General features: G+C 32.4%; 2 protein-coding genes across 13 annotated transcripts in view; one reads left to right on the forward strand and one right to left on the reverse strand.

Annotated features, from left to right (window-relative positions):
- Positions 1-3,989: 3,989 nt before the first annotated feature.
- Positions 3,990-22,441, reverse strand: part of LOC111057346 — a 214,491-nt gene continuing 196,039 nt past the window's right edge. For 11 of the 12 annotated variants that reach the window (XM_039434059.1, XM_039434053.1, XM_039434058.1 and 8 more), the window contains 2 exons: positions 6,159-6,273; positions 4,267-4,696 (listed from right to left, as the gene is read on the reverse strand). In XM_039434059.1, coding sequence (XP_039289993.1) covers positions 4,413-4,696; positions 6,159-6,273 — 399 coding nt within the window. In that variant the 3' untranslated portion in view covers positions 4,267-4,412. Of the gene's footprint in view, positions 4,697-6,158; positions 6,274-22,441 lie in introns of all 12 variants that reach the window. The other variant, XM_039434057.1, reaches the window with a different exon arrangement.
- Positions 7,908-18,301, forward strand: LOC111057342 (vanin-like protein 1). The gene is made up of 7 exons (XM_022344768.2): positions 7,908-8,121; positions 9,147-9,290; positions 10,460-10,579; positions 12,294-12,442; positions 12,872-13,083; positions 15,567-15,770; positions 16,902-18,301. Exons 1-7 carry the CDS (start codon positions 8,065-8,067, stop codon positions 17,885-17,887), a joined length of 1,872 nt encoding a protein of 623 aa, XP_022200460.2. The 5' UTR covers positions 7,908-8,064; the 3' UTR covers positions 17,888-18,301.

Here is a 22,441-nt window from a genome sequence, read left to right on the forward strand (position 1 = left end):
TTTTCAAAGTCTCAACTTACTTCATAAAGACCATGGCTTTCATCCTATCCTTTCTACTATTGAAATGAAATAATAGAAGATAAACATGTTAAGTTACCAATATGATTATTGCTTTATCCCTTTCAAATCATAATACAGTTCACTTTCTATTCGATCTCAAGCAATATAGCAATATTTTAATTATTTTTTATTCAGTTCATTATTTTAATCCGTTCAAAGGAATTACTGAAATAGTTCGAATCTCCCACATTGCAATACATGTGCAATACCAAAGGATGTGAGTGTTTTTTCACTTAAAAGTTTTATGAAATATGATAGTGATAATAATAGTGAAAACAAGATGGATAACCAACAACGAGATATAGTTTGTATTCCTGTAGGCTACCGCTCTCGATAATTCAAGTACCGTACGGTAAGCTAATAGATTTGGAAACTGGATGAAATGATGTGCAAGTTTTACCAATTTCATATTTTCACAAAAATTGAAAATTTGTTGATACAATCGATTTTATCATAAAAAACAACTGCCTTTTTTGAAAAATCACATGAAATGAGCTATAATACATATTTGCTCTCCATGAAAATATTACATTGTACGGTACTAAAACAATGTAACTGAAATTTTTCCTACATGATAACATGCATTTCTTGAATAAATATTTTTCATATCTCACAATACTACGCACTGTAGAAATTTGATAAATTAGTTTTGATTTTTACATAGAATAGGCCAATTGAAAAATAATTCATCAATTTTTAGATAAAAATTTTGTGTTTTCAAGAGAATTTTGAGTCTAACTGGTTTTCTAGTTTCTTTCACACTTATAAAATTTATAGGAATTTAATTTCTGCCACAGGTGGCAATCATATGATTTGCCACAAATTCATGAGTTCCATATTCATTTATGAATCCACTAGCAGTGCACCCGTGCTTCGCTACACGGCAATTGAGGATAAGATTATTCTTGTGAAATATTTATAATCTAAATTTCACCAACATCGTTATAATAGTTTTTTATATCCATCATACAAACAAAAATCACTTGCTGAATATAATTGGAATAATATATAAATATAGTCTCATCACTGTCATAGAAATTTGTATTCGGAAAGGTGCTCTCCCTAGATGAGAATGTTAATATATTATATCTATTATATAACGTTCGTATCTCAAGCAGTTTCATTGGATTGTATACGGGGAAAAGAATGTACATACTGTAGGAGCCGAAATACACCTAGCTAAAGGTCTGTTTCAAGTTTTATTCACATACATTTCTACGATACTTGGTTACCCAAAAATCGTTGTCAGTAAGTGTGATGATTAGTTCAGTTGCTATCACCTCACTTTGAAGAACACATTCGACACTGATGAAAAATATACATTCAACTGCGTATTTTGAAGAGCAATCAAGTTAGCGATGCCTTATGGTGTCACCCAGTTGCTCTCTTTATGTACACATCTTGATATCAGGGAATATGTTTCTTGAATCGTGCAATGTTTTATAGTTTGTGTAAAATAAGTTGAGACTTGGCCCTCCATCCCAAGAAATTACATGGTTGCCAATTAGTGTAAAATTGCAACTTTCTTAAATTTCCAATTCAACGTCAGAATTGGATGTAGAATATCATCCCCGATATCCTAGTAGTGCTAGGAAAGTTTCTGGGTTGAAGGATCAAAAGCAAATTTAACTTGTATGATAAAATTGGAAACATCGCGAAAATTTGTTTTTCTTTTGAATATCACTTCTCTCAGAATCATGGGGCGTCGTCATGCATAATAATTTTATATCAAATTAACGGGGAGAATGGTGTCTGGATAGTTTTTATCCGACCTATAGTTATTTTCTAATTAATGATTATGTTTGTCAATGTCGAGACATTTCGAGCAGAAAACATGAAATTTTCGACATGCTAGAAACTTTTTTGTTTCAAATGATAAGTAGGTGGTGAAAGCGAGAAAGTTTCTCAGAAATTTTGTGCTTACACATTGCTCCACAGATCACACACTGGACACCCACAAAGCTATAATTTCCAAAAAAAATATTGTCCACATAACCCTCCATGATTTATCAGAATTTATATGAATTCTCAGTTCAAAATCTATTTTATTTCATAAAAATAGGTTGGAGAAGAAGGAAAAACATTTTTTTTTCTCTTAAGCTGGTGTGTTTCTAGACAAATTCAGGCTCGCAATTAATATTCAATTCCATGTTTATAAATAATAGCTCATTGTTACATATTTTAAGGCTATTGTATATTCTATTATAACATTTTAATTAGTTCAGTCGCATTAAAAAACTTTCTCAAGAAGATGATTATCAACAATATTTATAAAATGCTTCATTCCTATGGAATCATTTGAAACTATTAATAATATTTGGAGTTCTGATTTTTGGTCAACTGAACTGTTTCAAGAATTTTTCCACTGCATGTGTTTCACTATGTATTTGATTGCCTATGTCCAAACTCTGAGGAATGATTTCCAACCAGCCTAACAGTAGCAATGCAAGGCGGAAGTCAACCTCTCTATAGTAGACCTCTCTATAGGAGACAAAAGTGTACCTTTTTCTCCCTGGAAGGAACGCTTGTCGCCCAATGGCTAACAATCATACACAAAATTTAATTTTACTTATCTTATTCATGGTGATCTAACATCCGTACATTTATAATTTAAAACTGACCGTATTATAAATCATGTTCATGAATAATCACTCAAGCATGATACTGAGTCGATATCCTGGGAGTTTTCAAGGAACTTGGCTTGCTCTATTCTGATTGAATATTGATCCTTATCAATTTCGCGAGAACCAATCAGAGAAGCCGTCTATTCAAAATGGTCTTCTCTGATTGGTTCTCGTGAAATTAATCACTATTTGAATTTAACCGGCTTTTGTGCAACTGGGCCATAAATTGTATCATATCGGGAACTGTTATTTCACACAGACCATCTACCTTTGTTTGTTATATAAAACACCTTATAGTGCCGCAGTCAATAAGTAGTGTACATATTGATTGAACAATAGCAATAAGAGTTTCTAATGAGAAATTCACTGTTCAATGTCAAGTAGGCTAGTATTTTAGAATAGAAAAAAATTAGCTTGTTAGCCTTTACACTAGAAGGCTATAGTATTGACCAATAGAAGGAAATAAATAAACCACCTAAGGAAATCTTTCCCTTCTATTCACTTCAAAACTCTCAACAACGGTCGCTTTCTTCTCAAATCCCGGTTTAAATCATCAGCTGACACAATTGAAACACATTATAATAGTTGCAACCAATCAAAAAGTTTGGTTGCCTGTAAAGTCGGTATACGGGCGAAAGTTTTACGTGACAACGACTTAGAGTGGTAAAATAATATTAATATTAATAATATTCATTCGTATAGTAGGAAGAAGGATGGAGTAATAATAACAATTTAAAACATTTATTTATACAAAGAATTATATTTAAAACATCTATTTATAGTTTATACAAAGAATCTCGCACTGAATTTCATATTCGTGGCGCAAGTAGTGGCGCAGTTGCAGGAGATTGCTTGCGGCGCCTGCGCAGGTTGACAGCTCCGTTTCATTCTCTCTCCAGGTGAATGCTTCGGGTCGCTGCTGGTTGCTCGCCGCTGCTCCTATTCGTGCTCTTTCCAGACGACCGTGAACCGAAACGAACGCTCTCACTCGCTCTCATTGTGAGCGCATAACGTGGGAACGTAACGCAGTTTCTTGAAGTGTCACCCGGCAAACCAATTTATAAGACGTTGTCACGTCAAAAACTTTGAGTGGAAAAGATTGAGCATGAAAATCTCTGCAATTAATGTCCAGTAACATTTCCACCTAAAATTGAAAATAAGCTTGATAAATTCGAGAAAATGTGATTATCAAATTGAAAACTGTTGGCAACTGTTGGTTCTTTTTAATCATTCACTACGAAGAGATAGCAGACCTCGTGTGTTTCCAGCGTTATTGATCTATCACCAGCTGTCTCATATCTTTGAATAGTAGACTTGGGATGCGCGAGAACACTAGCGTCAGGTGATCAATTTTCATAACGGCAAGGAAAGTTGTGTGAGTGCGCCACACCAGATTTTTTCATTTGTTCTAGAAATTCTATTCACACACCAATATAAATGAAAGTGGTTTGTCTGGTTTTGCTCCTATACTCAAGTTGATAAAATAAATATTATTCAGAATACATATAAATAAAATTTCATCAAATTACCCATTTCATGACTGGATCCAAAACATTCTTAATTAAATTTATAGGCTACATACAAATTCCTTTGACACCTTGTTTTTGGTATGAGAAATTAGAACATTTAAACGACCCACGCAACCCGACTAGGCCTGTCGGTGGATATGCCGGCAGTGATGCCGATGACACTGACGGCGGGCGGCGGCAGTTCCGAGGCGAGTCCCGGTCAGTCGGGGTCGTAGGTGCAGTCGATCCGCACAATCAGAACGACGGCCAGCAGACACAGGAAGGAGAGGAAGAGCAGGATGGCAGCGAGCACGGTGGTGTCGGGCGACGTGACAAGCGACACCACTGCCAGGATGGAGAGAACGGTGTGCAGGGTGATGGAGCACATCCAGAGGCAGGTGAGTGGAATGGCCACGCGCACAGTGGGGCCCAGGAAGCGCAGTTGCGGCACGCAGTTCGGCTGCGAGTAGCCGCTGAAGCCGCGGCTCGTGTGGATGCTCACAGCTGCAAGCAAACGCAATCAATTCAACACTCATGTTTTCAGCTACATAATAAATTGTAGTTTAAACAACAGTTTAATACGCATTAGTGCTGCTTTAGAGACCTTATAAAACTGTTTTATAGGACACCTTACCCGCTAGTTCACTATAATTAAAATCACAGGAAGGGAATAATGTTGAGATCAACTGAAACGAAGTTCACAACCCTACATCCATGTTGATTTCTTTATTTGAATTAAATAATATGAATATAATGACTGGTGTGACTTGATGCTACATGATAATAATTGTATCATGAACATCCAATTAATTGTCAGACAAATTTTATTGAGCACAAATGATATTCCAATTTTGGAAATTGAGATACCGTATTAGTATTAATATTGAGGATGATGATAAACAATCTTCGCGATTGATGTAGACTTCGTCTAATAATTTGATTAGGCCTACCCAAGTCTCAGGGGCGTATACTCAAAACTCGGGTTAGCACTCCGGCGTATTTGGTCTTGTCACGCCGCATTGCACACGCTAGGTACTACTGTTTTTACAAAACTTTCTACCTCTATGAATAATACACTTGCAATAATATCCATTTCTCAACTAGTTAGGATTCGACGCTAGCCTTGAGATTACGCCACTGAAGTCTATATATGATATTTTGATTCTGGAAGTGAAAAATATCAAGTGAGAATATCGGATAATATACGGCAATTATTATTAAACGAAAATCCCAATTTCTCATTAATTTTCATCTGAGAATATCGGTATTAATATTGAGGATAATGTTAATATTTTGTTTTTAATAAATGTCGTATATTTAATATAAGATACTTCAAATAATATATTTTTAATAATTGCTTCGTTAACTCTGTCATACATCCAGTAGTACTCAGGTATGGTAGATCAGTAATCAAATTATAATTATAATGAAAATCTTTTATTTTCAACAGATCACAGAAAATCACGTTCAAGATTGAATCACCATGTAGGCTATACTCTCCAGAAATGCTATCGCTAATGGTGTATAGTTAATGTATAATATATGATTATATTTAAATCAATTAAACTATGTATCGATAATGTATAGATATACTATCAACTATAGCCTATATCTGTACCTATTTATATAGAATTCAATATTATAGACTAACTAGTTAATCAAATTGGAATGCTCTGCTCCCTCATTTTTCAATGTCAGGGCAATAGCATAATTTCAAACACATATTATATAGACGATTCTCGAAGAATCAAGGTCATCATGTTTAGATAGTCCACTAATAAAAGTTTTAAATTTTATAATTTCCTCAACCTGTAAAAATATAAAATATGAAAATATTGTTATAATATTTGAGATGATGTTTAATAATCGTTCCAATGTACTTTCATAGTTGATAACGCAATTTTATAGTGGACCTAATCACAGTTCTATATAGTTTGACTTCATAATTTATCCCTGATTCACTTACCTGCGGCAGTGACTGTGATAATTCCGGCTGGCATTCCCAGACCAAGATTCAAGCTGCCTCGCTCCTGAATGAACGCCACGGTTCCCATTACCAAAACTGAAACGCCGCATACAATCTGCAACAAACAAAAAATATTAAGGTACCTATTTATGAACATTTACTAGTTTGTACTGTTCTTATTCATTGTTTTCGAATTCCAACTCATCATCTCCTACAGTAATAATATAACTTTCACATCATTTTTGCGAAAAATTACAACTCTGCTCTATATGTCATATAGTTTTATGTTAATGAATAAGTTTTTAATTTACACCTACTTTGCTGAAATAATTTTCAAAGTAGGCCATATAATGTATAGGTCTGAAGGTCTAATTCTTAATCGACGACTGTATAGCTATAAAACTGCTATAGCTCCTTCTTTAGTCGACATAATTACTGTATATTATAGACAACAAAAATACTGTATAGGAATTGGACCTTTATTCAACTCATATTAACAGCCTACTAATTACATTTTATCTCATCGCTTATTCATATTAGGCCTATGGTTGATCATTTATATTTATTTACACGTATATTATTATTATTATTATTTATTATTAGTCGTCGAGCTCCCGAAGTGGAAGACGCTGAGTAAAATCATGATCATCGATTTTTATTAGACTTGGCGGTTTTCTTGTTCGCCCACCAGCTTTTCATTCTCTGAGAAAATGCAGCTTTTCTTTCTTCACTCCATCTTGTGCCAACTCTTGGTGTCTTTATCTCTGGAATAATTCCCCATTTGTTCACTTTTGTTTTGAAATTATTTCTATTTTTAATTTCATCATCATCAGTAATTCCTGCCAAAACTAGATCTTTCTTAACATTCCTAATCCATTTTCCTCCATAGGCAAGCGAATAAGCTACATATTTTACTTTTTTTGTGATTCTATGGTCAGGGAGCCTCATGATATGACCATAGAATTTTAGACGTATTTTTCTCATGTCTGTTACAATATTTGAATGTTGCTCAACTGTGCTATTTTTCTGTAATCTATAACCATTCTCAGTTAATCTCGAACCCAGAATTTTTCTAATTATTTTCCTTTCTTCTTTCTTTGAATTTTCTTGATCAGCTTTCCTGTTGAGATTTAGGGTCTCACTGGCATATAGCAGTATAAATATATATACTGGTATATATATATTTTTTTTGAAATGCTTTATAATATGGATAATATAAACCTATATAGGCCTACTGTTATAATCGAAATATAATAATGATAAATTGAATTTAATAATCATGCAGAATGAATAAATATACTTTTTTCTAGTGTAAGTTATTCATGAACAATAATTATTAAAGAAAATTATTGATTTTTATTAATCGCTACAACTAAATGCATTTAGTATGGCCATGTTCGAATTCTCGATTCAAATCGTATTACATTTGCATACATTTGAGACTAATTCACAAATTTCTTACAGTTTTCTCAGTTTTGCGATTGGGAAAAAAGTATATCACACTTCCGTTATAGTCGTATAGCTGATTCTTATGTAGGTACCGTAACACAATCAATGAAATACGTATTGATCATTTGGTATAACAACAAGTCAAATTCCTTATCACCGTAGTGACTGATTCAGTTACTCATTATTTTCTCACTGTAGCCGCTATCATAATTTGGAAAAGGGTTATTTTTTATCTATTTATATTAAATGGAAATGGCACTTTCTGGGAGATGGGAACTGCTATATTGACAGTTGAACGGATGTTGCTGAGAAGGTGTGTTAGCATTAAGTTATCTCAACCTGAAAAAAACATGTGAAGATAAGAGGGTACTCAAACAGGCTTTTAGTCAGTTATTATGATGTATTATCTCTGGGTAGAGTTAGTCGTGAGCCAATAGTTGAGTTGTAAGAGTGAAATATGCTGAAGTGTCAAGCGTTTTTGGTTTTATTTTTCCAGCTCATAATACTTTCAATAGTAAGTATTTTAATCGAATATGGTTTGAATGATATTCTCAAGTAGCATGCGATTACAAATCTTCATATGAATAGTAACTCGACAGATAGTTGAACAGATTCTCTCCATTTTCGAAGATAAATATATCAGGATGGTTAATTTTTCTATAATAACTAAAGACCTGACAGTTCATAAAGATGTATTTTGTACACAATTTGATGAGCTTCATTAGAAGACAGATTACGTTCATGAGCACTAGATTCATTCATATTTTTCCATTCAATATCCAATTGAAAGTTCGTGAAAGAATTATTGATATCTGGATTGAGGAAAGGTTCCTTTTTTGCTGGGAGTGGAATAGTGGTGACGTCAATTTGATTGGCTTTCTTTTGCATTTAATTTTGTGTTTATATCCTTCTAACAATCCATAATTTTACTCATTTCTCTTTGTTAATTGATCCTTTTTTAACTTGCTCTTGTGTTTTTTTTATACTCCCACCAGCAGGAAAGATTTATTTCTTTGCTGGTGGTGCCTATAGAGGATTAGTCTTTTAATTCCATATTTCTTTGATAAGTCAAGTTTTTCTATTATGTTATTGTTTTATTTTTATTATTTTTTGTTAAGTTTAGACTAGTTTATCTCAAATTTGTAATGTTGAATTTTTCATTCAAATACATTTAAATTCAATTATAAATTATCATCATCACCTAGGATTGAAATACTTCTAGAAAGTCGTCTTTGTAAAATAATAAATGAATAATAATAAATCAATAAATAATAATATAGTTGGTATGTGGCTTATAATAAGCACTTATTTATTATAAGTGCTTGTGATCTATTTCCATGTCATATTAATTATTATATATGGTCTAGATCGTTAATAAATGTCCCCTATCAATTATTCTCATCTTATCTTGATGATGATTCCAGGTGCAAGCCCCTGGCCAAGCACTTCGCCCTTGAATATTCCTTCAATATATTACGATTGTTGATTGTTTTTATAATAATCATTCAACTGTCTTTTGCTAACCTGTTATATTGTTAGGCTGACCAACAAAATGAAACCTATACAGCCGCAGTCATTGAATTCAATCCACACAAATTCTACACTCAACCAGAGTTTGCTTTTTACCTGAATATTGAGCAGTATGCAAGGCTTACCAGCTACTTAATGCAGAGTGCGAGTAAGGTGAGTTTCCTATCGACTCAAATCATACAATTTATTAGAGAACTTCTAAATAATATAGGCTACTTTTTCAATGTTGTTTTTCATTAAGGACTGTTTTGCCTATTATTAAAACACTCTTACACTATTATGACAAAAAACAATATTATACAATCTGACTGCTAGACGTTCTTTTAAATAGTAAGAAAGTGATTATAATATAGGCTATTTATTTGAAAAAATGATTCAAATATGTATGCCTAGAGTTTTACTAGCTTGGAAAGGCTATATGAATTGCTTTGCAACTAAAGTACTAGGTACCGTACGTGTATGAATATGTAGGCTAATATTTCCTATCTACCTTCTAACGTTATATCTCAATTATATGTTTCATTTGTTCGAAAATATGATTCAAAATAGTATTGCGCTTGATCACAGAAAATAATAAAGATTGTTCATTAAAAGGGAAACGTTATTCATGAGGTAGGTACGGTAGCCTACCCGTGGCTTTGATACTCATTTTCACCTGTTACGGTACTGTTACATACATTGGAAAAGAAATAATAAATAACTATAATCCTTTAAACATTTGTAAAGTCACGAGCCTAACAATGCTTCAAAACCAAATCTAAATAGTTCCCAAGCAGTTTTAATAGGTCTACAGCATTTGACAACTCTTATTCCTAAATAATTAATTGTACAAATGCGTGGGCACGTTTAAGGATCGCAAGCCTTCAATAATGTGAAAAAGTTTCACACTTGCAAGCTGTTCTGGGGAATAATATTAATGACAGTTACAAATAATTGGAATATTTTCAATCCAAAACTAAAAATACTGGTCGAAAAAGGGTTCACTTTTTGAAGTTCATAGCTTTCCAGCTTTATGGAAAGCTACGGTAGTAATATCAAAGCTAGCTTAATTTTAATAATATGGAAGCTAGCTTCCTAGCTGATAATATCAAAAAGCTATACGGTGTAGCTATTTCTCTTCAAATGATACAGTGCATTGTAATATATTTAAAAAAATCAAACATGTGTGTGTGTTACTGTAATTTGATTGTTTTTACAGCGTAGCCTAGTCTGTTGCCCTCCTTTCTCTGAAATTTACGTGAGCTGCCTACCAATAATACCTGTACAGAGGTATTATTCGCATTATGTTACACCAAGCCTCAATTTTTTAATTTGTTTTTCAGAAGCCAGACTTGTTAGTATTTCCTGAAACAGGATTGCAGGGTGACAACGATCCATTTCCTCTGCGAATTCCAAGGGCAGAAGACCATGTTGTAGCCTGTCACAATGACAAGTACCCTTTGGTAAGTGGTAATTTTTATATCAAAATACAATACAATATACAATATTATTGAAAAAAGTTTGAAACTGGTTTTAAAGATGAAACTATAGTATAGTGTTTATATAGAAAAGTTTAAAAAAGGGTAAAATGGAATTATTTTTATATTAATCAAATATTATCAGTTCGAATACTTATTGATATTTTTGAACTTCTCCATAATAATTGAGAGCACTGATTTTATTTTTGATTCCACTTTATTCAGAATTTTACTTCCTTGACTTTATGGTTTCATGAAAATCAAGCTGTCTCATCATGTCGGAACCATGCACAAGACAACAAATATTATTGTTCTCAATAATTCAATATCACTTTAAACTCATTCAAAACACTGTACGTGCATTGGAGCAATATGTCTATTATTAATAAAGACATATTATTAATAAATATCATCAAGTTAGTGATTTTGAGTGCAAAAGTATATAATAGAAATACCACTTACAAATATTTTATTTCCATTGGTTTGCTGAACTTCTTTTGTACACGGTATTAGGCTATAGTTATTTCAGTTCAGAATCAGAAAAATAATTCGAATAAACATACCGTATTAAATTGAAAATAATTTCACCCTATTCGTTGTCAATTATATTTTTTTATACTATGATAATTATCATACTATACGTTACAGTAATGGTACAGTATTTTCATTCTTATTAGAACGAACGATAATCAGACAGAACAAACATAATTTCCGAATGTAATCTGTCTATTGAAAATGGAAATACATTCCATTACAATGGTGTTTATGTTTTATGAATAGCTATATCAACAAAGCAAAGCTATTTCTGTGTATTGAATAACTGTAATATATTCATCAACACCCTCACCTCATCTCATTTCATTATAATTTAATCCAGCTCAACAAAAAATTATATAAAAGAAATATATCTCCAACTTCATGAACAAATGAAAATTATTTCAATATCACAGGATAAAGTCTGGTGTGCCTTCTTAGGGTTGCACTTGATTAATTTCAGGTCATCTGTAGTGAATTAACGTTGAATGCAACCAAGACCAAAAGGCTGAATTTATCCATTAAAAAAGGAGGTGGCCCGAGAAAAATATCTTGGTGAGAATTGGGTTCAAACTCGGGGTCTATGGGTTATCAGGCCAGCGATGAACCTACTCAGTCATGACTATTACCATTGATAGTTATAGGGATCAAGCCATCAAGTTAGGGCTTAGCCATTAACGCACTTCTAGAAGTGGTTTGACTCAGTCGTCGCGCTGATAAGCTATCGCTTAGAGATAAGTTGAGAATCATCGCGCCTGATACTCCCGTTGAAAGGGTGACCGCTTCAGCCAACTCCTCCGAATATGATTCATGAGTTGTAAATCGTTTCCCAGTGGTTCGCAACCCACCTAAAGCAGTAGGTCCATTCATCTCTCATTATCATTCGCCTCATTACCCATGTAAACGCCTCAGCAAAAAAAAATAAAAATATATTTCACGGACTTTAAAATCATACTTGCAATATGAATTCACAATCTTTCATTCAAAGATATAAACTTCTCTAGAAGAATGTTAGTGAATTTATTTCTGCTGAAATTATACTAATACTTGTATTTTATCCACATACATTCTACACTATATCGATTATTCCTATACCAAATACTACAACCCACAATTCTATGTTTCCCACATACATTTTGTTCATGATTTTTTATTTCATTTTCAGGGCCTGAAAACATTGTCATGTATAGCTCTGGATGCACATGTGTATTTAGTTGTAAATCTAGCTGAAGCCGATTTCAACAGCACATCAAATAAAACAAAAATCTACAGTACAACAATTGCTTTTAACAGAGGTGGTGAATTAATTGCAAAGTAAGTTAAACAAAATTTGTATTTTTATAGGTACTTTTTTGATATTTCATCATATAATCAACTCAATTCACGAGTTAACAAATGAAAAAAAATACAGTACAACAATAAATTGCTTTTAACAGAAGTGGTGAATTGATTGCATAGTAAGTTGAACAAATATGTATTTTCTTTGATACAATCTATTATTGTTTTTTAATTATATTATATTATCAATTCCAAGAATTACCAAATAAATATTTCCTATTTTAATTCCTATTGATTTTACTTTCGATGAATGCTCACTTTCCTAGTTTCAAATATGATTTATATGCTTATATTAATATTGATTGTCACTATAGGTTCAGTGAGGTATATCGTTGAATTCTATGCTCCACTCATTGTTGACGAAGTTTTTTTTTCAATATTCTCATCATTTTCTATTGTTTTCAGATACAGGAAATACAACGCATTAGATAAAGGAGTGGATAGTCCAAATGATGTGGACTATTCATTCTTCCTCACAGATTTTGGTGTTACTTTTGGTATTCTGGCCGGAGAGGATCTGTTATTCAAAGAGCCGGGTATAACTCTTGCCAGAAGTTACAAAATCAAACACTTCGTACATCCGTCCAAGTGGTATTCAGAGCTTCCTTTTCTTACTGGTAAGACCCAATGAATTACCAGTATTAATGTGGTAATCATTATTTTTTAGTAAACAGCTATGTAAGGCTGACGCATACAATAAAATCAAAATCGCATGCTAGAGGAAAGGCTCAGAAGGCGCTTGTTATTACCTAATTTTCCCCAGTATTCAAATAATCTATCATCTAAAGTTAGCTTATACTTATTATGCTATCAATTTGTGAAATAAGGCCTATGTGAATACTATAACATGATAGGTTTGTTAATCTCTAATCATTACGATAGCCTATACAATTATTATTATACTCTGAACAATTTCTTTTGATTCTGAACAGTTTTTCAATCAAAGATATAAACTTCTCTAGAAGAATGTTAGTGAATTTATTTCTGCTGAAATTATACTAATACTTGTATTTTATCCACATACATTCTACACTATATCGATTATTCCTATACCAAATACTACAACCCACAATTCTATGTTTCCCACATACATTTTCTTCATGATTGTTTATTTCATTTTCAGGGCCTGAAAACATTGTCATGTATAGCTCTGGATGCACATGTGTATTTAGTTGTAAATCTAGCTGAAGCCGATTTCAACAGCACATCAAATAAAACAAAAATCTACAGTACAACAATTGCTTTTAACAGAGGTGGTGAATTAATTGCAAAGTAAGTTAAACAAAATTTGTATTTTTATAGGTACTTTTTTGATATTTCATTATATAATCAACTCAATTCACGAGTTAACAAATGAAAAAAAATACAGTACAACAATAAATTGCTTTTAACAGAAGTGGTGAATTGATTGCATAGTAGGCCTAAGTTGAACAAAATATGTATTTTCTTTGATACAATCTATTATTGTTTTTTAATTATATTATATTATCAATTCCAAGAATTACCAAATAAATATTTCCTATTTTCATTCCTATTGATTTTACTTTCGATGAATGCTCACTTTCCTAGTTTCAAATATAATTTATATGCTTATATTAATATTGATTGTCACTATAGGTTCAGTGAGGTATATCGTTGAATTCTATGCTCCACTCATTGTTGACGAAGTTTTTTTTCAATATTCTCATCATTTTCTATTGTTTTCAGATACAGGAAATACAACGCATTAGATAAAGGAGTGGATAGTCCAAATGATGTGGACTATTCATTCTTCCTCACAGATTTTGGTGTTACTTTTGGTATTCTGGCCGGAGAGGATCTGTTATTCAAAGAGCCGGGTATAACTCTTGCCAGAAGTTACAAAATCAAACACTTCGTACATCCGTCCAAGTGGTATTCAGAGCTGCCTTTTCTTACTGGTAAGACCCAATGAATTACCAGTATTAATGTGGTAATCATTATTTTTTAGTAAACAGCTATGTAAGGCTGACGCATACAATAAAATCAAAATCGCATGCTAGAGGAAAGGCTCAGAAGGCGCTTGTTATTACCTAATTTTCCCCAGTATTCAAATAATCTATCATCTAAAGTTAGCTTATACTTATTATGCTATCAATTTGTGAAATAAGGCCTATGTGAATACTATAACATGATAGGTTTGTTAATCTCTAATCATTACGATAGCCTATACAATTATTATTATACTCTGAACAATTTCTTTTGATTCTGAACAGTTTTTCAATAAAGTAATATATAAGAATGATCTAGTTTGTTTATCATTCCCATACAAAAGGTTCGATTTTATTGATGATTAATACCTTTTATTTGTTCCTGTCTTGTTTTAATTGATGAATACAATTTATTCATGAGTAAACAATTTTATGAATCTATATAAATTTTTATTTTCAATTATTCATTAATTTGAGTTTTTCATATATTTCAATTCGACATCTTCTGTAACTGGAATCTCAATATGAATTATCATATATGCTTAGTCGATGGCATATGTAATGGAAGTCCCAACAAGATAATGATAATTATATAAATTATGTAATGTGTTACCGTACTACGGTATTTTGATGATAAATAAATCTTCTTAAAATTTATGAGTTCAGGGCTACATATTTACATAGAATATAATTATAGTATATTTTTTGAAATTTGAAAAATAATAGATAAAAAAAATGTTATAACAAATTATAACTTGAAGGTAATAATAAGTATAAATAAGTATAATGTACTTTTAATTGTATAATATTAGTTATGATTTGTATTTTTAATTTATTATTTTATTTCAGAAAAAGGGTACTAAAATTATATTTTATAAATATGTGAATACTATAACATGATAGGTTTGTTACCGTTCCAAAACCAAACAAACACTGTTAATAAAACTGTTAATATTATAATTTTACAATATCTTATTCATCTATAAAAAGTATCCAGATTACCAAAGCATGCTGGAAAAGATTTGAGGATTTGAGCAACATCTTAAACAAAATAGGTAACTGATTATCATATACAATCTTGAAAATGTCACTTTCATCAATCTATTCTTCACACATTATCCAAGTTTATTTTAATATGTATTCCATTCCAGCAAACCAAGTACAGTGGGCATGGTCACATGCTATGAACAGTGTTCTCATTTCGGCTGGTTACAATGATCCAGAAAAGGCCAACGGTGGATCAGGGATCTACAAGGGACTGCAAGGTCCTTTGGAATACTCGTTGACAGAGAAGAGCGAGTCGTTTGCTTTGATTGCGGAAATTCCCAAGGATACCTACACCATTCCTTTCCAAAGTAAGTCATCAATGTAACTTTCAATCCACTGTTAATATTATAATTTTACCATATCTCATTCATATTCATCGATAATACTATCAATAAACTATTATTCCATTTACAAAAGTAGTTGGGAAAGAGAATAATACTTGACTAGAAATTCTGTTACTCATCTCAAAAGAGAAATTTATAATATAATATTTCATTCGGAAAGCTATTCTGTCTTTGGATAGGCTAAGCCCCGCTTTCTTTACCTTTGTAATGTTTTCCTATTGAAAACTTTGATCATTAGTTTAAAAAAAATCTACACCTGAATTATTACTTATTTTCAAAACTTCAGCTTTAACTTGGTTATAGTTTTAGATTTACCTATTTATTAACATTGAAAATGTGTTCATATCTTCTGTATTATATCTTCTTCCCTATTATCAAATAAAATAATTTTTTTCAGAAAGATACATAACTCACAGAATGAGCATTAGATTTACAAATAAGATATATAAGGAAACCCTCTACAAGACTTCAAGTCTGTGTGTGTAGGAGGGAATAATCCTAAGTCATCCCAATTTCCTATGAAAAAACCTGAAGGAAATTTCCACACTAGAAATAATCAGTGAAATGCATGTAGATAATAGGCTACAACAAATAGGCCTACCGTATATGGTTGTATAAATATTTTGCAGGGTACCGTACTGACGATGAATTAATTCGTCTCCAAAGATTTTTGAAATGAATATTATAAATGAATAGGTATATAAATAATATACTCATGAATGAAAAATAAAAATATAAAGTACATTTTTTTTAATTCTTCACTCACAACATCTATTCACTCACTTGATAATGATATTACTATTGGAACAAGTTGCGAGTAAAAAAATTAAAAAAAAGGATATTTGGATTTTTATTTTTCTTGATTAGAGAAGCCCCAACAAAAAAATCATGAATGAATATACTTTATAGTTCCACTAAAACACTATTACAACCACAAAAGTCAATTATCAACAAACATCAATATCATTTTCCAAGGACATAGTTTTAATTATAACTGATCGAATTACCTTCAAAAATATTTTTTCAAAATAGATTAAATGCAGATAAATTGGACCAAATAAATTTGGTGATATATGATGCCTTCTTATGTTTCAGTTGACCTGATAAGGCTGAAAACTGTGCCAACTGTCAAAAAATACAGACTAGACGCAGTGGCCAATCAGCCGAGCATGAGATCTGAAATGAGTCTGGAGAACATCGAGGAGAGACTGCGTAGCATCCATGAGAACGCCAACAAAAAAGTGCAACCGCCTCCAGAAGTCTTGGAGGTTCTCAGGGATGATGTGGAACGTTACTCGACTCTACTCATCAAGCCAACAGTCCTGGGCACAGAGGCTAATCTCACTTCAAACTCCACAAAGTTGGAAGGAGTGGCTGTACTCAATAAAACGTTGTGTCAAGACGGATTCTGTTGCAGTTTCACAGTGATGATGACTACAACCTATACAAGGAAAGATGCGTTTTTGATGGACAGTAATTATGTGAGGGGGGACAACTTTGGTAACTATAGGTACCGATTGGCAGTTTTCAACGGACGGAGGAAATTCGGCAGTGGATCAAACACAAAGCAAGCAGCGTTTCAAATATGTGGAATAATTCCTTGTATGAACGATAGTGTAACCTCATGTGCCCTTAGAACTGATAACTTGAATGATGGTGCCACGGTTCGTAGAAACTACACACCTTTCCCAATGACTCTAAATGGTGTCACCTTTGTAAAAACCGGAACTAAATTCAATAGCATTGTAATGAGAGCGGATGTCTCCGGAAACGACACATCTGTCTTTCCTAACATACTACTCGGGCCAAACACCAATGAAAACTTTGGATTGTTGCTTGATTCGAAATCTTTCTTGTTCACGAAAAAAGAGATGATGGAGAAACAAGGAAATAAGGACGTACAAAAATTGTCAGTGAAACTTTCAGTCACAGATGAAATTTCTAACTTGGCCAGTGCTAGTATTTTCGCCAGGGTTTACAGTCTTGACAATGGGAAGAGTTCAGCTAATCGAGCAAGCTTCATTTCAATCAAAACTACTTTGATAGGTTTCCTGTGTCTACTATTATCCAAGTATCTCTAGACTTTTCTTTATACGATACACAAATAATATCTATAGACTGAACCACTATATATTTATTCTCGCAAATATGATGAGCACAGCCTTACTCTTCCGAAAAAGTCAACCGAACTTCTCTCATTACCTATTCAGAATGTGTGTTTTGTCAAGTGATTATTAGCTCCAACATACTTCTAGCTCAAGTTGTATTGGATAATTTAATAATATTGATTATCTCAATTAACTTATAATAAAAAAGTTGAATAGTAACAGTTGTATTACTATAAAATTTATAAGGAGTACCCTAACTTTAAAAACGTTTAAAGCCACAATATTAATACCTAGGCTACTTATAGTTACTTAGTTATATAGCATGTAGGCTTTATTAATTATTAGGTATTTCGAATCCAAGTTTTGATAAAACTCTTCCTTCTGTTACTATGGCATTTCTTTTTAAAAAATATTTTTTTAATATGCACATTCGAAATTTAATAGGAGATTAAAAATAATCAAATGAACTAAATAATGCTGAAGAAATTATTCTATTTTTGATGAAAAAATTAATTTCCATTAGATGGAAAGATTATCACGGAGCTGGATGAATATTATATAAATTCTGGAATAGAAATATATTCTATTCATTGTTTAAATTAACATAAATATTAATAAATTATGGAATACAAATTCAAACGTGAACTGATTTTGTTAAAATTTAAAACAGTTGACATCAGGATGAGAATACTGCGTGAGGTCTACTGTTCACAGAACTACTAGTCATAATGAAACACTAGAATAGGTAGGTACTGTCTAGAAATATCAGAAATTTAGAAAAATTAAGAAATAATGTTTTAAATTGGATGAGATTTATGAGAATTGGACATAATAAATAGTATTATCATCTATGAGAAGAAGACAAAATACATACCTAGCAAGTGGAAAAATTACTACGGTACTGGCTATAATAATGCTACCTATGACGGAAATGGAATGAACAGTACTCTATTATTTATTTATCGTGCTGAATGCTAAAACGACGATATTTATACGGTGGCATATACGGTACTTTACCAGGAACAGAGGATACAGGGACCGAATTTATGTATGTGGTCATTATGTGGATTTCATATACGCGCTTTCGGTATTGCATACAAAAAAAATATTCTTCAGCTTTTGCCTATATAATTTACTATGAATGATATATCAATGATTCATTTCTACACTGGAAAAGAATGTACGTGAGGTCCACGTTATAATGGCAGTAAAGAAAGATAGGAGAACAACGTAGCCGATCCTGTCTTGTCAATGCCTTCTATAGACGGTAGCTAACGGTATCTGATACAGGTTCATTGATGGAATATAAAGGTGCGTACAGATTATACGCGCCGCGAACATCAGCAATTCACTTTTAATCAGCTGATGCCAAGCTTTTTATAGCTGTATCTCACCGTTTCTGTAAAAATACAGATATAGTCAGCTTATTAAAAGTGAATTGCTCATGTTGGCGGCGCGTATATCTGTATGCACCTTTAACTGTTCATTCTCGTTCAAAATAATCAATTTTATTTTATTATAAGCAATAAATTACCGTACTGTAAATTTTTCAACAATTTCATAATGAATTTTCATAATTAAGAAGAAATATTCTGTTAATTAATTGTTATTTCTACATTGTTAAAAGACAGAGCAAAAATCTGGCAACAGAGCAAAGCGAGAAAGAGATAGCGCTAACCGTTTTATTGTTGAATGATAGAAAAGGACAGCAATATCATTGCTAATCAAACACTGCCATTATAACGTGGACCGCACTATATAATAGGTAGTCATAGGCCTATAATATTTTAAAAAATTGTACAGCAAAAAATATTAAAGAACTCATTGTTTTTGGTTAAGTTATTTTTTCCATATTCTACGGTTTTTTTCAATTTTTTAGAAATGAAAAATTTCCAGCTTCTACCGCGGAGTAAAGAACCGTAAAACGGGGTTACTTAGGCCACTTTTAAAATTCAAACACCTGGTGAATCTAGACCAATCAATTTACAGATTTGAAACTTAGTGCAAAACTTGGGTCTGTATCTTGACTTATTGTTTCATGTAATAAAAAAATTATTTGAACAATTTTTCACCTGAAAAAATATAAAAAACATGGTGGTCTAAGTTTCCCCCTGGAATGGGGTAACAAAAACCAGGTATGTTAAATGAATGTTTGGCTCAAGTTGAATACTCCTGGGGTAACTAATTCCATACACTAGACTAAGAGAAACAATATTCATGTTTAAAAAACTGAAATTAATGGAGAAAAATAATACAATTTTTATTTTTAAGATTAAATGAGTGAATGAATGAGATTTTGGCTCAAGTTTAACACTTCTGGAGCAACTAAATCCATACACTAGACTAAAAGAAACAAAATTCATGTTTTATATGAGAAAAATAATAGTTTGAAGAATTATTTACATTTTCTAGATTACCATAAATGATCATTTCAACTCATACAAAAAAGTGTGGCTTTTCTTGTGGCTTTTGTTACCCCGTAGACAGACCAGCTGAGAAAAGAGAAGCATCAGGAAAAAAATAACCTCAAAATTGGAGAACTAACTGATGCATCATCTAGACAGACAATTGAGGTTATGTTTCGAAATAGTTACTAAACTTGAAAGAGAACAGACTGGGATGGACAAATAAAGTTATGATGGGTATAAAATTTGGTACAAATTTCCTCCAAATAATAAATTTTTTTTAATGCTTCACTTCAAATCTTAGTAATTTTTTTTTTTTGCATCAGCTTGAAGTTTGTACAATTTCCAACTCATAGATCTATAAACATCCAGGATTTCTGAAATCAGTGTTACCAACATGGGCTCTTGAAATTTACCTTGCAAAATGGCTTTTGTTACCCTGTAGGCTTAAGTAACCCCGTTTTACGGAACCTAGAAAGTAGGTACCTACTTTATTTACTCTGTGCTCTACCATAAAGAAACGCAAAATAAAGTAACCAAGATAATTACGTAGGCTACTATTATTCTATGTTAGAAGGTAGGTAGGATGGTAGATACCCTTTTTTATTGTTTTTTTGTCGTGAGGGAAAGAAAACTGCTCACAGGTTCGACACACATCCGCGCAGTGTGGATATGTGTGGGGATGCGAGTGAGTGAGCTGTGTCCTTCTACCCATACTGGCAGTGGGTTACACTAATCTTGACAGTGACACTGTACTGTAGAGCGACCCAAATGTGAATAAAAATCTGGTGTGGCGCACTCATACAACTTTCCTTGCCGTTATGAAAATTTATCACCTGACGCTAGTGTTCCCGCGCATCTCAAGTCTACTTCTATTCAGAGATCTGAGCCAGCTGGTGATAGGACAATAACTCTGGAAACACACGAGGTCTGCTAGCTCTTCATAGTAAATGATTTAATAGAATCAACAGTTGCCAACAGTTTGCAATTGAATAATCACATTTTCACAAATTTCAAGCTTATTTTCAATTTCAGGTGAAAATGTTACTGAACATTAATTGAAGAGATTTTCATGCTCAATCTTTTCCACTCAAAATGTTTTGTTTAAATTGTATCTGGAAGCCTACTGATAATTGGGAATCTAAAATCAAACTTTGCATAGATGGGGCGGAGCTCCTGAAATTTTTACAGATATGGGACTTGTGGCAGTTGATAGAGCTTATCAATGACTATTCTAGGTATAAATTTGATCAAAATCGTTGGAGCCGCTTTCAAGAAAATCGCGAAAAACCCTGTTTTTGACAACATTTTCGCCATTTTAGCTGCCATCTTGAATCGTATTTGATCGAAATTGTTCGTGTCGGATCCTTATATTGTAAGGACCTTAATTTCCAAATTTCAAGTCATTCCGTTAATTGGGAGATGAGATATCGTGTACACAGACGCACATACACTCATACACACACACACACACACACACACACACACACACACACACACACACACATACACACACATAGAGACCAATACACATACAGTCAAAAAATAACTAAAATAATAACTGATAATTCTGAATAAAAGAAATGTTTATGATGTTGAATACTGTCTACAATTTAAATAGTTGTTGATTTATTAGTTGAATAATTTTCATGATGATAAATATTTTCCACAACTAAAATAGTTGTTGATTTAATAGTTGAGTTATCGGTATGTGTATTTTTTTGACAGTATTTTTTTTTGGAATTCGAATGCCTACAGGTAGAACACTAAAGCCCAGTTGCACAAAAGCCGGTTGAATTTTAATCGTGGTTAATTTCAAGAAAACCAATCAGAGAAGGCTTTTTTAAAAGACGGCTTCTCTGATTGGTTCTTGTGGATCCACGATTAAAATTCAACCGGCTTTTGTGCAACCGGCACTAACACTTTGAAAGCAACAGGATTTGAATCTGAATTTTCTTTCATTTTGCAATCTTGTATTTCGTATTTGTATTTTACGTTTCGTATATTATTGAGAATAAAATTCAAATTTAATTTGATTTACATCAATTTGTAGTGTTAGTGATGTATTTATAGCATATTATTAGTGAAGTACGGATGTACGGTATTCTCTGCAGTGTGTAAT

Source organism: Nilaparvata lugens, chromosome 8 (genome assembly GCF_014356525.2).
Source record: "Nilaparvata lugens isolate BPH chromosome 8, ASM1435652v1, whole genome shotgun sequence".
In the NCBI taxonomy this organism is placed as follows: Eukaryota; Metazoa; Arthropoda; class Insecta; order Hemiptera; family Delphacidae; genus Nilaparvata; species Nilaparvata lugens.